The sequence below is a fragment of the Caretta caretta genome, chromosome 3 (genome assembly GCF_965140235.1).
Source record: "Caretta caretta isolate rCarCar2 chromosome 3, rCarCar1.hap1, whole genome shotgun sequence".
In the NCBI taxonomy this organism is placed as follows: domain Eukaryota; kingdom Metazoa; phylum Chordata; order Testudines; family Cheloniidae; genus Caretta; species Caretta caretta.
In genome coordinates, this window is record NC_134208.1 from 131,819,909 (window position 1) to 131,838,125 (window position 18,217).

At 40.2% G+C, this 18,217-nt stretch overlaps 1 protein-coding gene across 1 annotated transcript in view; it reads left to right on the forward strand.

The window, feature by feature from the left end:
• The window catches only part of ABCB10 (ATP binding cassette subfamily B member 10), a 37,535-nt gene that overhangs the window by 9,645 nt on the left and 9,673 nt on the right, over positions 1-18,217 (forward strand). Inside the window, exons 4-9 of the mRNA XM_048843897.2 lie at positions 2,066-2,200; positions 7,568-7,714; positions 8,826-8,961; positions 9,948-10,043; positions 15,806-16,015; positions 16,780-16,859. Coding sequence (XP_048699854.2) covers positions 2,066-2,200; positions 7,568-7,714; positions 8,826-8,961; positions 9,948-10,043; positions 15,806-16,015; positions 16,780-16,859 — 804 coding nt within the window. The remainder of the gene's footprint in view (positions 1-2,065; positions 2,201-7,567; positions 7,715-8,825; positions 8,962-9,947; positions 10,044-15,805; positions 16,016-16,779; positions 16,860-18,217) is intronic.

Sequence of the window (18,217 nt, forward strand, 5' to 3'; positions counted from 1 at the left end):
TTCAAGTATGTAAAAGGTTGTTACAAGGGGGAGGAAGAAAAATTGGTCGTCTTAACCTCTGAGGCTAGGACAAGAAGCAATGGGCTTAAATTGCGGCAAGGGTGGTTTAGGTTGGACATTAGGAAAAACTTCCTGTCAGGGTGGTTAAGCACTGGAATAAATTGCCGAGGGAGGTTGTGGAATCTTCATCATTGGAGATTTTTAAGAGCAGTTTAGACAAACACCTGTCAGGAATGGTCTAGATAATTAGTCCTGTCACGAGTGCAGGGGACTGGACTAGATGACATCTCGAGGTCCCTTCCAGTTCTATGATTCCGTATACTACATTGTAATAAATGGTGCCTGCAGCCAGTTACGAGTGTGCTACAAAGTGGATAATCACTTCTGTATGATGAGCCATGATAAGAGAGATGGGGAAGAAACTCTCGTGTGTTCCATCCTTTTCTTTTCTGAAGGATCGAAAGTGAACTGTGTGCCACATTTCTTAGGTTTCCCCATTCATATATCACCCAGAATATGGCTGTCAAGTGGTGTGCGCCTGCGCCCATTGAAATTGTAAATGGAAGTTTTGTCATTGACTTTAATAGGAGCAGGAGAGGGCACTAGGGGCCTGATCTAAAACTGGGTGAAGTCATGTGTATTGGGCCAAAGCCTCGATGAGCAATGGATAATAGACTGAGGCAATGGCTTGTGTAGGCAGAATATCAATCAAGGGTTTCAGTGTTACTGATGCACAGCAAGTAAAACACTTTCAGGTGGTGGGTCAGTTTCCTAATTTTTAGTACATAAAAAAACTGCCAGTTCTCTCTTCTCCCCCTGTTGTTTATCTAGACTGAACTTTGTTATGCTACCTTATCTCAAAGAACTGGCAACTTGGTGGCAATCATTTTAAATGACAAGCATGGTGGTTTTCTAGTGTCTGTTCAGGAAACAGACAGGAAAAAGTCACTTAATAAAAAGAAAGGCTTTCTAGTTTGGCAGTGCCAGCAAAAGTTGGCAAGAGTTTCTACTCTAAAGTTTTAAAGCATTATTTAAGTCTTAAAATTTTATCTGTGATAAGATCTATGGCTTTCAGTCCTGTGTTAAAGTAAATGTTATGGGCCTGCCCTTATCCCACAATATAGATTGTCTAAGAATAATTTCTCATTGATTTCAATGAGGAGTTCTGCTTAAAAATTGCTGGCATGGTATAGTCCTATTAGGTTAACAGGGGGAAAAAGAATTACCTGGGGTGGAAGGGCTATTATAAAAGTGCTTACAGTCTATCATATTAGTAATACATCTGTAGGCTCATTTTTTAAATTTATCTGGAAAATTTCTGTCCAGAACACCAGAAGGAAAACAACCAAATGAAATAATATGCAATAATAAAATTAACACTTTTAAAAAAAGCCTTTTTACAGTATTCGGCTACTTTTGAATTGTTGATGATGACCTTATAGGACAATTAACTAAATCCATTCTTCTGACACACAAGAAAAGTAAATAGGAATTACCTTTGCTGGTTCTGCTAGTTGGCCAGATGGTAAAGAATATTGGTGATTTCTTCCATTCCTCAACCCCACTAAAATACCATACAATATATCTGTTCTCTGCATGCCCTTAAGCCAAACTTTCTCTTCAATGTTTCATTGTTGATGGTGATACTTTGCATTTCTATAACACCTTCTGTTAAAAGATATGAAACCTTTTACAAATATTAAAAAGTTAGGCCTTTTAACACACTGGAAAGGGAGCTAAATAACATTGTCATTCTACGGACAGGTTAAGTGACTTGTCCAAGTCCATACAGCAAAGAAGTGGCAGAGTCAGAAATTGAATTCAGACCTCTTGACTTGCAGTCCCTTGTTCTCAGCAGTAGCTAACATTTCCCAAATGCAATAGAGGAATGAGCATTTTGTCTGTAAGAAATAGAAGACAAAGGAAAGAAATTGTGACTACGCTAATTTTACAAAAGTCTGTTGAAAGCAACCACACTGCATAAAGTCTACGTACTAGTGTATTTTAGCAAGACTTCTTTATTTGTGTGCCAAAATATTAACCCCTAGACACTTATTTCTTCTAGTTTTTTGTCTCTCCAAAACTTGCTGCATTTGTTCTGAGCGTTGTGCCCCCTCTGGCTATCATAGCTGTGATTTATGGAAGATATCTGCGAAAACTCACTAGAATGACCCAGGATTCCCTTGCAGAAGCAACACAGGTAATCTTGTTAAGAAACTTGAGAGATCATGTTAGATAACATTTAAGCTAAATAAATATTGTAGAGTTGCCGAGGTACTGAGGATAAGAATATCTTGCATTGCCCTGATCCAGGCCTGTATCTCAGTACTAACATTCATTTTTTTAAAAAAAAGCTTTATCTACAATGTAGCATGGTATATCTAAGATCATACAAGATTTAGGAATTCTGCTGAGGAAAGGTTAAGGGAATTGGGTGCTTTCTCAGTACGAGGGGGAGAAATGTTGACCTATGAAATCTTATATTGTTTGGGATCGAGTTGTGTGAAGGACTACCTCTCTCTCTGGGCCGTAGTATTGCATTTGAAATTACTAGAGCTGCTCCAGCTGAGTTTCTTAGTATAAGAGTAGCAGCCAGCAAGTCATTCTTTGAGAGTGGTCCTTGATGTTGGAATTGACCCCACGCTCCCCCTTGGATCCACCTGAGCCCAGATTTGTTAACCTTAAGGGCATGCTGCAAGGTTCATCTTTTCCCGTAGACAATCAGTGAGGGATTAAGACACAAGTTGGGGGGACCCTATTATTAAATGGACATTTTGTGAAAGGGGTTTTATTACGTGTGCTGGGGCATATTTATATGTTGCAAAATAAAACTACTGAGAAGATGGTAGTGATCTCCTTTAATAGCAATGCTGGGGACAAGATCTAGCTGAAATATTCACAGCCTTCATCTGTGTAAGACCTGGAATGTCATGGTTATAGACTCCTTGGCAAATTGACCTGTGCAGAAGAAAGATTAGCCTTTTGTTCATCTCCCCCCATCTAAAAGAAGCTGATCTCATAGATATCAAGGTCAGAAGGGACCATTATGATCATCTAGTCTGACCTCCTGCACAACGCAGGCCACAGAACCTCACCTACTCCTGCGATAAACCTCACCTATGCCTGAGCTATTGAAGTCCTCAAATCACGGTTTAAAGACTTCAAGGTGCAGAGAATCCTCCAGCAAGTGACCCGTGCCCCATGCTACAGAGGAAGGCAAAAAGCCTCCAGGGCCTCTTCCAATCTGCCCTGGAGGAATATTCCCTCCTGACCGCAAATATGGCGATCAGCTGAACCCTGAGCATATAGACAAGATTCACCAGCCAGGTACCCAGGAAAGAATTCTCTGTAGTAACTCAGATCCCACCCCATCTAACATCCCATCACAGGCCATTGGGCCTATTTACCATGAATATTTAAAGATCAATTAATTGCCAAAATCATATTATCCCATCATGCCATCTCCTCCATAAACTTATCAAGTTTAATCTTGAAGCCAGATAGGTCTTTTGCCCCCACTGCTTCCCTTGGAAGGCTATTCCAGAACGTCACTCCTCTGATGGTTAGAAACCTTCGTCAAATTTCAAGTTTAAACTTCCCCATCGCCAGTTTATATCCATTTGTTCTTGTGTCCACATTGGTACTGAGCTTAAATAATTCATCTTCCTCTCTGGTATTTATCCCTCTGATATATATATATATATATATATATATATATATATATATATATATATATATATATATATAATTTTTTTTTTTACAAAGAGAGCAATCATATCTCCCCTCAACCTTCTTTTGGTTAGGCTAAACAAGCCAAGCTCCTTGAGTCTCCTTTCATAAGACAGGTTTTCCATTCCTCGGATCATCCTAGTAGCCCTTCTCTGTACCTGTTCCAGTTTGAATTCATCCTTCCTAAACATGGGAGACCAGAACAGCACACAGTATTCCAGGTGAGGTCTCACCAGTGCCTTGTATAACGGTACTAACACCTCCTTATCTCTACTGGAAATACCTCGCCTGATGCATCCCAAGACCGCAGTAGCTTTTTTCACGGCCATATCACATTGGCGGCTCATAGTCATCCAGAGATCAACCAATACTCCAAGGTCCTTTTCCTCCTCCGTTACTTCTAATTGATGTGTCCCCAGCTTATAACTAAAATTTTTGTTATTGATCCCTAAATGCATGTCCTTACACTTCTCACTATTAAATTTCATCCTGTTACTATTACTCCAGTTTACAAGGTCATCCAGATCCTCCTGTAGGATATCCCTGTCCTTCTGTAAATTGGCAATATCTCCCAGCTTTGTATCATCCGCAAACTTTATTAGCACACTCCCACTTTTCGTGCGGAGGTCAGTAGTAAAAAGATTATATAAGATTTGTCCCAAAACTGATCCCTGAGGAACTCCACTGGTAACCTCCCTCCAGCCTGACAGTTCACCTTTCAGTATGACTCGCTGTAGTCTCCCTTTTAACCAATTCCTTATCCACCTTTCAATTTTCATATTGATCCCCATCTTTTCCAGTTTAACTAATAATTCCCCATGTGGCACCGTATCAAACACCTTACTGAAATCTAGGTAAATTAAATCCACTACGTTTCCTTGGTCTAAAAAATCTGTTACTTTCTCTTTGAAAACAGGTTAGAAATTTCCTACTAATGAGTACTTTGCCTCCTGTGCTTTGCAGAGGTTCAAGAGGAGGTAAAATTGTACAGTTTTCCAGTGCTTTTGTTCTTTTAGATATGCTTCTCCCAAATCCTGTCTTGCCTCTCATGCCGGAGCATTGTTCTGGCATAAGATCATATTGGTGCCCATTAATAAGCAGTCTGATTGCATTTGGATACTTCTAGAACTAACATTTTTGTTCATTTGGAAGTGAAATTTACCCACTTAATTGGAATTAAAACTAGTCGGGCTAAATTCATACCTAAAGCAACTCCATTGAAATGAATGGAGTTATGCAAGCAATGAATTCAGCCTTTTCTATTTAGTATCGTTTATATTCGAGTATTTGTTTTGTTTTTTCTTCAAGTCATAAGAACCTCCATACTGGGTCAGTCCATGGTCCATCTTGCCCAGTTTCCTGTCTCCAACAGTGGCCCATATCACAGTTGCAGGGGGAGTGTACAGAACAGGATGATTATGGAGTGATCCATCCATGTTTTTTGCTTCCGGTAGTCAGAGGTTTAGGGTTACCCCAAGCATGGGGTTGCATTCCTGACCATCTTGGTTAATAGCCATTAATGGACCTATCTTCCATGAACTTACCCGTTTCTTTTTTGAATCCAGTTATACTTTTGGTCATCACAAAATTCCACGGCAATGAGTTCCACAGGTTGGTTGTGCATTGTATGGAAAAAGTGCTTTCTCTTGTTTGTATTAAATCTGCTGCCTGTTAATTTCATTGGGTGAGCCCTATTTTTTGTATTATGTGAAAGGGTAAATGTCACTTCTCTATTAATTTTTTTTCCACACCGTTCATGATTTATAGGCCTCTGTCATAACCCCCTTTGTCTTCTTTTCTAAGCTAAACAGTCCTAATCTTTTTAGTCTTTCCTTGTATGGAAGCTGGTCCATACCTGTAATCATCTTTGTTGCCCTTCTCTGAACCTTTTCCAGTTCCACTATATCCTTTTTCAGATGGGGCAACCAGAACTGGACATTGAGTGGAAGTTTTCAGAGAAATATCCATGGTGACTCAAGATCTTTCTTGGGTGGTAATAGCTAATTTAGACGCCATCATTTTGTGTGTACAGGTGGAATTATTTTTTCCTGTCCTCATTGCTTTGCACTTATCAATGTTGAATTTCATCTGCCATTTTTGATGCTCAGTCCCCCAGTTTTGTGAGATTCCTTTATAACTCCTTGCAGTCTACTTTGGACTTAATTATCTTGAGTAATTTTGTGTTGTCTGCAAACTTAGCCACTTAACTATTCACCCCTTCTTCATATCATTAATGAATATATTGAACAGCACAGATCCCAGTACGGCTCATTGGGGGACCCCATTGTTCACCTCTTCCCATTGTGAAAACTGACCATTTATTCCTATCCTGTGTTTCTTATCCTTTAATCAGTTACTGATCTATAAGAGAGGTTTCAGAGTAGCAGCCGTGTTAGTCTGTATTCGCAAAAAGAGAAAGGAGTACTTGTGGCACCTTAGAGACTAACCAATTTATTTGAGCATAAGCTTTCGTGAGCTACAGCATCCGATGAAGTGAGCTGTAGCTCATGAAAGCTTATGCTCAAATAAATTGGTTAGTCTCTAAGGTGCCACAAGTACTCCTTTTTCTTTTTGATCTATGAGAGGACCTTCTCTCTTATCCTATGGCTACTTAGTTTCCTTACGAGCCTATGGAGAGGGACTTTGTCAAAGGCTTTCTGAAAATCCACATTCATTATATCTACTGGATCACCCTAATCCTCGTGCTTGTTGACAACCTCAAAGAATTCTTAATAGATTGGTGAGGCATGACTTCCCTCTAGAAGAGCCATGTTGACTCTTCCCCAACAAACCGTGTTTATCTGTGTGTCTGGTTCTGTTCATTAGTACAGTTTCTACCAATTTGCCTGGTACTGAAGGCTCATTGGCCTATAATTGCCAGGATCTCCTCTGGAGCCTTTTTGAAAAATTGACATTACAGTTGACACGCCATTTTGGGACAGTACTTCAGATTTGTTGTCCAAAAAGAATAGTGCTGATGTGGGGTATTGCCCCCCATCCTCTACAGCAAAGACAAATGCAAAGAATTCATTTAGCTTTTCTGCCATGGTTGTCGTCCTGGAGTGCTCATTTAACATCTTTGTCATATAGTGGCTCCACTGCCTTTTTAGCAGGCTTTCTGCTTCTGATACACTTCCAAAAACTAATAGTAAATTTTTGTTTTACCTTTAGGAAGTTGCTTCTCAATTCTTTTTTGGTTTGCCTTATACTTTTACTTGCCAGAGTTTGTCCTCCTTATTTTCCTCATTAGGATTTGACTTCCAAATTTTAAAGGAAGCCTTTTTTCCCCTAATGGCGTCCCTTACGCTGTAGTTTAACCATGGTGGCATTCTTTTGGTCCTCCTGCTGTCTTTTTTTTTATTTGGGGGTATACATTTAGTCTGAGCCTCTATTAAATGGTGTTTTTAAGTAGTATCCATGCTGCTTGTAGACATTTTACCCTTGTGACAGGTCCTTTTAATTTGTCTGACATCCTCATTCATGTCACAATTACAAATAATAATAAATAATCCTTTTTAGTGTTCACTCCTTTCTTGGGTGGTTTGTTTTCTCTAAATTAAGATGTTTAAACTCCTTTTTCTAACCACTTGGCACAATCCTCTCATACTAATTCTCAAGCTAAACCAGTTTTGATGCTTTTTTTTCAAACTACCTTGACATAGTTACTGTTTCCAGCTTAATAGAATTAAAAAACAGAAGTGAGGGGAGGGCAACATTTTCAGTGGTATTGAGAGACTAGGATAGTTGTACTGATTTTACTTTCAGGCATTCCAGAATGTGAGCCTACCATGAGTATCTGTTTTTTTGTTTTGTTTTGTTTTGTTTTGCTTTAATATAGTTAGCTGAAGAACGTATTGGAAACATAAGAACTGTTCGAGCTTTTGGGCAGGAGATGACCGAAATGGAGAAGTATACAAGCAAAGTTGATTACGTGCTGCAATTAGCTAAAAGAGAGGCATTAGCTCGGGCAGGCTTCTTTGGTGCAGTAAGTATATTATGGTAGTGAAGAATCCACAGAATATGATCAAGTCCTGGAAATCTGTGATTCTTTTAATACACACAAGGGTGCTTACAAAGTCTTAGATATGCACACATGCAAATCAATTTACTATAAAATGGATTCCCATAAAGATATGGGAAGAATTAGTTTTTCCAGTTTTCCTCTTCACATCATTATTTGAAGCAGGGAACTGAATACCAAATTCTACTGCATTTGCAAAGTCATGAGGCTTACTTCACATTCTTGGTTTACACCTCCCTGCACCAGCAGAGACCACTGTCTCACAGCAGATTCACCTTTGGGTAGGTCAGGTGATGCATATGCTCCTACCCTCCTTCAGAGTTTTGCTTAGGGTACCAGAGTTCTAAATTGTGCTTATCTCCATAGGTGTCCTGCCAGAGAGAATTGTGCAGTGATGCCCTGAATTAACTCATTGCAGGGTTGTCCTAGCCATGGGCCAACTCCTAGGCTAGCACTGGTCATTGTGCCCCCCAGCAGAGATATAGGTGCTTGTGTCCTAACAAACTCCCTCTGGATAGACTTTCTGCTGCCATGGGCCCTGTGCCATGAGTTTTATTTGCAAAAGGTGGCGTTCCCCAGGATTGAATTGGCCCGTTGTTTTTATTTTTTTTTTTACTGGAGGAGAGAGAGGAGGAAGCCTTATTTTGGGGTTCCCCAGGGTTAGGCCATTTTGTATCTAATAATTGTTGAAGGTGGGGCACGATTTCTTCTAGAGCCCATCATAGCTGTTCCTGGGTGGGGGAAGAGATCAGTTGGGAATGATGCAGAGCTGTCCATTCCAGTCTGGAGAGTGAAAGATTGATCTTCAAGCGCCTGCATTCTAAACCCCTGCACAGTTGCATTTTACGTAGCTAGTGGATCACAAGACTGATTATTCTCATTCTAAGAAACAAAGTTAGGAAACTAAACATGAGCAAAATTTAGTCCTGTAGAATCTTAAGATTACACTAAGGTCCACTTACTATGAGGAATTTTTTTTTTTTAAAGCCTTAGCTTAGAGCATTTGCAAAGATGAAATTGAATTTATAAGGGAAGATCCAGTTTTTCTTCACTGTTGGTTTTTTTTCTTTCCCAGACTGGGCTTTCTGGGAACATGATTGTCCTTTCTGTTCTGTACAAAGGAGGATTACTGATGGGTAGTGCCCACATGACTGTTGGTGAACTGTCTTCCTTCTTGATGTATGCATTCTGGGTTGGAGTTAGCATTGGAGGTATGGAATGTGAAGTACACAATGTAAAACATAGGATAAAAGAATTTTTTTGAAGTAAGGGAAAACATTGGTTTTAAAAACAAAACAAAAACCTCAAGTGTTTTGTAATTCTTTGATTGTTTTCAGTTGACCAATAGCTTACCAGTACAGTATGGTCTTTCTGAGAAGATTCATAAATATTTTTCCAGTATGAGTCAATCAGTATTAATGACTTTTGACTTAAGACCAAATAGTTAATTTAAAACTTTCCAAAGAGAATGCAATGGTTAAATTTTTCAAGGTGCATTTCTTCAGTGTCTGGTTTATAATGCTAACTTTTCTTGATGTTGTTCTTTGTGTAGCCTATGATGGTGTTTTATAATTTAAACGAATATTAAGGTTTTATTTGGAATAAAATGTCTTGATCTATGTTCAGAGAAATTATTTTACAAAGGAAGGCATGTAGGAATTAGCTGTAATTCCACATGGATAATTGTCTAAAGCTGCACTGGATCTTTAAGTGCCAGCAGAAGACTATTGTAGGGGATTGCCTTCTAGTGCAAAGGCAGAAAAGGACATCTCTTCTCTTTCCTGCTTTGCTCCTCTTCCCCTGTCAGTGAAGATCAGAATCTGTAATCTGCTGACCCAGAGACTAACTGCTCCTTTTTAGGGAACAATCATCACTACTGCACACAGGCAAAAATGAAGATAAAGTATTTCAAATAGCTTGTCAACTACTTGGGAGCGTTGTTTTTAAAGTGAATCTGTTGCTTCTGATACACTATTCTACCTTGTTAGTTTGAAAACAGACATTGGCTCAGTGTTTCTGGAAGGGCGGTGAGGTCTACTTATACACTTTATTTTTCACTGGGCCCCTTTACTCAGCCTGTCTCCATGTTTTCCATGATACTGAGAATTTTGCTCATGGATGATAAAAACTGGGTTATTTTTTTCTAATATGTCTTCCATGTTTTTGGGTGATGCATAACCTTGTTGTTTGTTTTTAGGTTTGAGCTCTTTCTATTCTGAGCTTATGAAAGGATTAGGAGCTGGAGGACGTCTGTGGGAACTTATAGAAAGAAAGCCAGAGCTTCCATTTAATGGTGGGTTCCTGTTTCTTTACCATTTTGCATTAGTGTTGTGTCTCTGACTGGTTATCAGGCATTTGACAACAAGTTGGTATTACTTAAAACTAACACCAGCTTTAAAATTCTCATAAAGAAGCTAGATTCAATGGAAATCTTCCTTGGCTACTGTCAAGTTATCTGGAGCGGCTCAGCAAAAGTATCAACCTAATGGCAGACTTAAGAAGCAGGGCAGACACCTCGATTTGGTTGAGTTCTGTATTTACATTTCACCAACCAAGTATCTAATGTGAGCTCTGCACTACAACAGCCTTAACATGGAGTGTCTCAGTCTCCTTGGGTACTCCAAACTGTCTTGCCACCCAGGTAACCTTGCCGTTGTGATAGATTGTCCCTTACACCAAAAATCACAATAATATTCAGGTAACTCCCAGTCCTAAAGGACCAGTCACTTACCTCAGATCAATTGCACTCTAGATCCTACACCAAAGACAATGCTTGTAGCCAATCCTATAATAAATTAACTAAAGATTTATTAACTATGAAAAAGAGTTGTTTACAAGATTAAAGCAAGTAAACATACACACACAAATTAGTTATAGTCTTAGGCTCCAAAAGATAATAGAAGCTGCTGTAATATGCAAATTCTATAAATCCTCTAGGGTTAACCTAGGCCAAGCACTGGGGATCCCTTGCTTATGCTTAGAAATCTTGTCCTCTCCAAGTCCAAGAAGCACAGAGATGCAGTTTCTTCTTGTCAAGGATTTCTGTTCCCTTACCCCAGAGTTCCCATGCACGTCTCCTCTTCATGGGTATGGGGGGGGAGCAATCAACAAAGTTTTATTTTGTCCTCTGATGTTCCACAACATTTGTCTGGTACCTATGGGCCTTCTTTGGTTGGGCAGGAGATAACACCTCCTGTGGTAAACTAGTATTTCACACTTGGAAATGTTTTTCTCCTGACTGTGGAGGTTTACAGTTTCAGAGCATACACTTAAATATTACCTTGTAACATGGGATACAGATATAAATGAGATGACTGCATGCAGCAACTTACAAGCATTTCATAAAGTCTAAATACAGTTTCATAAACCTAATACCTATTTAAGAATACTAACATGACAGGTGAGCCAAACTGGTTCCAGCTTATGGATTTGCCAGTGTTCAATTGAGGCCTAGGGTCCTTAGCGTGAGCTGACATCTGGTCTACCAGTATCACAGCTACGTTCTTTGCAACAATATTTTATTGATTAAAGAGATTTTTTCATAGAAATTATAAACACAGAATTTGAATTCAACAGTTCTTCATTCAGGGTGCACTAATGAGTTGATTATCTGGCCTGGTTCTAATTCTTTAGACACAAAACGTGTTACTCATCAGCATATTACTCTAATGATGATATCTTTCATATTGGGCCATCTTTAGAGTATGAGGATGGAGGAAGAGAAGGGGGTTTTGCTCAGGATTGCATTTCTTAATGTTCAGTATTTGTGCTAAAGAAGATAACACATTTCTGTCTTTAGTTGCTGAATAGATAAGGGACTAGAAGGGTAAAGAAAGTCTCAAAATGGAACAAATACTTCTCTCTCAATGAAGCAAATCTCTAATTTATTACAGACAAATGTTCACGTTGATCAGATTAAGAATAGCTCATTAATCTATGGTGTTATAAATATTACACAAATTTAATAACCTACTGATGTGGATATACAGAAGTGTATACATGAATATAGTTTTCACGTGTTTAGTTTACTATCTGTTTTTCTTCTATAGGTGTTATATTTTTCTCTTTATAAATCTGAGTTGATACAGTTATTTAAAAAAAAAAAAAACTCTCAAAAAAGGTAGATGTGCAAAATCCATCTATAAATCTGAGTGACATTTGTTCCTTGATGTTTTAATAAGGGTTTGTTGCCAGCAGCACCTGAAACGTATTGCTGCTTTCTTTAGTCATTATCACCAGTGTGAAGCCAGCAAGGGCCATTCAGTGGTTAAACCCATTGAAGAATTTTTGGATAAACACCACTGATCAATGTGTACTTAATTCTAATCTGCATTTAATTAGTTCAGTGAGGTTATCATAAAGACAGAAACTGTTATTTGGACTTGATCAGTTAGATCCCATTGAACAAAAATCATGGATTACTTTTGGCACCAGGCATGTAGATAACAAACATCATAAAGCAGTATTTTTATCTTGGAGTTCGAGTGACACGTAAGAAAAACACTTTAGTTTTGTTCTCGATATTTATATTGTCATCAGAAATTCTTGATTACAAATGCAGCTATCAGAGTGGGAGGGGAGAATATAGCAGCAGACCAAGTAGAAGTGTTTTGAGTGAGCTCTGGCTATAAGGGTTAGGTTTTTCATCTTATTGTATGTTTTTAGTTTTGTATCAATTGTTCTGTTTCTGCTTCTTTGGCTAGAAGAGCTGAGAGTTCTAATCCTGGCTCTGATGCTAATTCACCATGTCGCCTTTTTTAAATATTTAACACTATTATAAATGCTGGAGGTGAAGCGGGGCTTGGGGTGGAGGCTGACAGCTCACGACCCCCAGGTCATAACCTCACAACCCCCTGAGGGGTCCTGACCCCAGTTTGAGAACCCCTGATTTAACCTCTTTGCATCTGTTTCCAAATCTGTAAAATGGGGATGACTCTTATGTATTTGAAAGGAGTGTTATGAAAATTGGTCCGAATGATGTTTTTGAAGATGTAAACGCTCTTTTATAGAAGTGGAAATGAGTATTAAATCTGATGAGTTGGGGTTAAGATTTGGAGACGAAAATGTTTGTCTCACAGGTAACCAACAGTTAGCTAATGTAACCTCCTCCAGCAGTCTCAGACTTCAGCACATTACAAACTGGAGGTAACTTTTCCAAATTAAGATAGCTAGAGGTTTTTAATTTCCTTTCAGCATGAAACAAATTTGTAGAGAAGAATATGGGTCTCTGCCTCAGGGAGTAAATATGGAGGTGATTTCAGAACTAAGCATACAGTAAAAGCAAAACAGCTTTGTTGCCCAAATTCAAACAAAACATCTGCTCACTCTTTTGTGTGGTTCTGACCTTCACTTACTCCAGTTTTTCTCCTGACAATATCTCAATATCCTAGTTACTGTTTTTCTATGTGTCTCCAGAATCCAAAGAGGAAAAATAAAATTCTGTGTAGAGCTTTGATATTTTTTACAGTAATATATGGGGAAATATCAAGTAAGGACTTGCTGCATCAGACTTCCTGTACTGTTGAAGCATTACAGTGCAGTTTATGGTAGGTATTCCAGAATAACTGGAATCAAAGAGAGAGTTTACTGATATAGTAACAATTGTACTAAATAACTTAGTGTTGTTAAATTGTTACTGAGCAAATGCATCTTTAAATGAACACTTAATGAATTCACACATTTATCACGCAACATATTAGTACCTCCATGGTTTAATGTCGGAGAAGCAGTTTGAATCCATATGCAGCAGCTACAGACAGAGCAACTACAGTTGAACTAAATGAAGATAAGAGACTGGGAAAGAGGAGGAAATTTGAGGGGAATGAAAAGTGAAACAAAGAAGCATTACAAATATAGTTAAACTTGCTACAGATGATCACTTATTGCTATACTCACCCGTGGCTATTGTCTATCTACCTGCTTACCAGTTCAATAAAGTGAATACATTAATACCCTGATTGCACTAAATTACCCTTTCCATAGTATGATTATCTGTTATACCTAGGGCTCTACCAAACTCATGGTCCATTTAAGTCAATTTCACGGTCATAGGGCTCTACCAAATTCATGTCCATGAAAAATGTGTCACGGATCATGAAATCTGTTCTTTTATGTGCTTTTACCCTATGCTATACAGATTTCATGGGGAAGACCAGCGTTTCTCAAACTGGGGGTCCTGACCCAAAAGTGAGTTGCAAGGTTATTTTAGGGGGGTCGTGGTATTGCCATCCTTACTTCAAACGCTGCCTTCAGAGCTGGCTGGCCAGAGAGTGGCGGCTGCTGACCGACGGCCCAGTTCTGAAGGCAGCAGCGCAGAAGTAGGGGTAGCAGTTGTATACCAGGCCATCCTTACTTCTGCACTGCTGCTGGCGGTGGCTGTGCTGTCAGAGCTGGGCTCCCGGCCAGCGGACGCCACTCTCCGGCCATCCAGCTTTGAAGGCAGCGTCGCAACCAGCAGCAGCGCAGAAGTAAGGGTAGCAGTACCACAACCCCCTCTACAATAGCCTTGCGACCTCCACACAATTCCTTTTTGGGTCAGGACCCCTACAATTGCAACACTATGAAATTTAAATATCTGAAATAATGAAATTTATGATTTTTTAAATCCTATGACTGTGCAATCCTATGACTAGGGCCCTACCAAATTCACAATCCATATTGATCAATTTCATGGTCATAGGACTTTTAAAACGGCAAATTTCATTTTTTTAGGTATTTAAATCTGAAATTTCATGGTGTTGTAATTGTAGGGGGGGGACCCAAAAAGGAGTTGTGGGGAGGTTGCAAGATTATTGTAGGGGGGTAGTGGTACTGCTACCCTTACTTCTGCGCTGCTGCTGGTTGCGACACTGCCTTCAAAGCTGGATGGCCGGAGAGCAGTGGCTGCTGGCCGGGAGCCCAGCTCTGAAAGCTGAGTGGCCACCAGCAGCAGCGCATAAGTAACGATGTCATGGTCTACTACTGCCACCCCTACTTCTGCGTTGCTGCCTTCAGAGCTGGGTCAGCAGCTGCCGTTCTCTGGCTGCCCAGCTCTGAAGGCAGTGCAGAAGTAAAGGTGGAAATACCACGAACTCCCCCCCTCTGCCTCCCCCCCAAAAAATAACCTTGCAACTCCCCTGCAACTCACTTCTGGGTCAGGACCCCCAGCTTGAAAAACACTGGTCTTCCCCAAGAAATTTGTATAATATAGGCACATAAAAAAACAGATTTCACGGAGGGAGACTAGATTTCATGGTCCGTGATGCATTTTTCATGGACGTGAATTTGGTAGGGCCTAAACGTACTAAATTACTTTCACTGTACCTATTGCAGGCTCCCTCTTGATTTCCTATCCTCAAACAGTGAACTCACATAACATACAGGTTTTTGGTTTTTGGTTTTTTTTTTTTTTTTAAAGCTGGTATACTCTATACGTACTTTGTAGGATTTACTGGGGCCTGAACTGCTTGTGATCCTCTAAGTCCTAGATATTTACAAGTTTTATGCTGTTTCAAAAAAAGAAAAAAGTGATATTTTTTCTTTGACCTTTCACTCACAATAACTTGTTCTCGTATTTCACAAACCGAAGAATTTCAGCTTTTGCCGAGCTGTTGCCAAGGACACTATATTGATTGGTCTGTGTTGAATACTGTTCTGCCTTGGACTTCAATTAATTCCATCAGCCATTCTTTTTTATTTTAAAAATGGCCATTAGTGACTTGTCTGAATTCAGTCTGGAAGCAAATTTGTTCCAGAGACAGATTGTCTGAGAAGCTGAGCCTTGAATAGCCAATGGAGATTAAACTACTCTTGTTGGTAAAGGTGCAATATTGTACGCTGGGAGGTTTAGTCTCCATGAGTTACATTTTAAAAATAGTGGGGGACCCACTAAAGTTTTGCATAACAGATGCAGCTCTCAAGCACCTGGTAAATTGGTAATGTGATCTGTGGTTTGGCAAATTTTGGGTGCCTCTGTAGCAGCCAGCAGGTTTTATGAAAGGCTGAACTGCCATTGTGGAGGTTTTGATATATTTTCGTCATTCAGCTTCTTCTGTATTTTAATTCTTCATCATTCAGATGGAATTGTATTAAACAAAGACATGTTCAAAGGTGCTTTGGAATTCAAAGAGATCCACTTTGCATATCCAACACGTCCAGAAATTTCAGTTTTCCAAGACTTCAGCCTTTCCATTCCAGCTGGCTCTGTTATGGCACTGGTTGGCCCAAGTGGCTCAGGCAAATCAACCATTGTATCTCTTCTGTTGAGGCTGTATGATCCCATCTCAGGTATGTTTATATGTTACTGTAACTGCCATTAGAAATAATTAATATTCTGCATCTAACAAAGCACTTCTATGAACAACCAGTGGGGATGTAATGGAAGGGTTCTGAGTTGAGGTCCCAGCCTGAAAGCTATGCAGAAGCAACACTTTCCTCTTTAGGGGAGAGCATGCCTCACGTTGCTGGGTGCTTGATGCAACAGTTCTGTAGAGCCCTGTCCTGTTCTGTGTAGGCACGGTCACTGCGACATGGGGCAGAAGTGATGTGATGATATTAAAAAGCAATCTGTGGAGTAACCTGAGCCAGTCATTGCCTCAGAGGGGGGGGACGAATGGCCCCAGCATTTTAAACAAGGAAAGCTCTGTGTGTGTGGCATGGCCCTGCTTCCTCCCCATCCACTGGGGAGAGGCTAGCACTGCCAACGGTATTAGCCTGCATCAGCCTGTGCACTTGGAAGTGTAAGGACAATCACTGTACTTGGCCCCTGCACCAGGGGAGACTTTGTGAACACTTTTCTCCTTCACCCCCTCCACATCTCTACTTTCTCGCACCTGGCAGACTGAGGCACGATTTTGCCTTGCATGTTTAAATGAGCACTGTAGAGTGCCTGAGAAAGGATAGGATAAATAATTGCTAAGTACGCCACCTTTGTAGGACGGAGAGAGAGCACATCTCTTATGAACACCTGAAAACTGAGTGTTTTCCTCCAGTGCTTTCTGCCTTTTGTCAGTATCTTATATCCTGTGTAACTTAATGTTTCTTAAATTAAGGTATTATCACCGTTGATGGCATTGATATCCGTCAACTGAATCCACTCTGGTACAGGACTAAAATTGGAACAGTGAGTCAGGTAAGGAAGAGGGGAATTTCTGTGTGAAGGAAGAAAATCAGTAATCAGTTACTACTGTCTCTTTCTAATTTTGTACAGTTAAGGACTTGTTTACACGGACACTTAGTGTGCGGCAAACTGGGGTGAGACTCTACAGCACACTAACTTGTCATGTCATGTGGACCCTGCTACCTCATACTAAAATTTTGTACTGCATTGTAGATTCACACCCCGACTTGCCATACACTACGGGCAACTCTATGCTTAAAACGCTGCAACAGCGCAGCTCTAGCATTTTAATGAAGACACTCTATGCGAGTGGTGGGCAACCTGTGGCCTGCATGCGGCCCATCAGGGTAATCTGATTGCGGGCCGCGAAACGTTTTGCTGACGTTGACTGTCCACAGGCACGGCCCCCTGCAGCTCCCAGAACTGGTCAACATCAGCAAAACGTCTCGCAGCCTGCAATCAGATTACCCTGGTGGGCCGCATGTGGGCCGCAGGTTGCCCACCACTGCTCTATGCTGACAGGAGAGAACTCTTCCGTCGGCATAGTTAATCCACCTCCCTGGGAGGCAGTAGCTATGTAGATGGGAGAAACTCTCCTGCCGACGTAGCACTGTCTACACAAGAGGTTAGGATGGAATAACTGTGTCGTTCAGGTAGTTATACTGATAGAACTGGTCTACACTACAGACCTTTAAGTCTCCCTGTGGACAAGCCCTTTGTTTTGTTTTTTCACGAAAAGGGAGAAACTCCCTCTTGCCCTTATAAGCATTAATAGGTCACTGTCATGTTATACTATATTCTAAAATGGTAAATTCCCAATTAGTCCCAAACTGCTTGTTCTGTGGTCTGCAAGTGTCTGATTGTGTAGGTTAGGTAAGTAGCTCCTGAAAGATAGTGATTGCTGGTAAAATACCTCTTGTGTAGAGCAGTGTTTCTCAACCTTTTTGATACCAAGGACCGGCTTGCTGTCTTCCTAAACTGCGTTAGGGAGATCTCAGGGACTAACGCCGATCCATGGACTGGTCATTGAGAAACGCTGGTGTAGAGGACTGGAAAGTACATGGTTCACAACTTAGAACATAAGTTGCTTGATTTTCTTGGGACTCTTATGAATAAATAGAGTCAAGAAAGGACCTCCAGAGGCTAACGTTGCAGATATGCATGACTGCTTAGCTCCATGAGTCCCATTAATATTAATCAAAGTTACACAATCCTGTGCTTACATGCTGCTTTGAAAACTTACTTTCTATTATCTAATCCTTTTGCTTCCTTGCTTACACAATTATTTCCATGATGCAAGCATGCTAATATGACACTGTTGGCGCTTACTTTTCTCTTGTCCCCAATGCTAAAGGTGCAGAAGTACACAT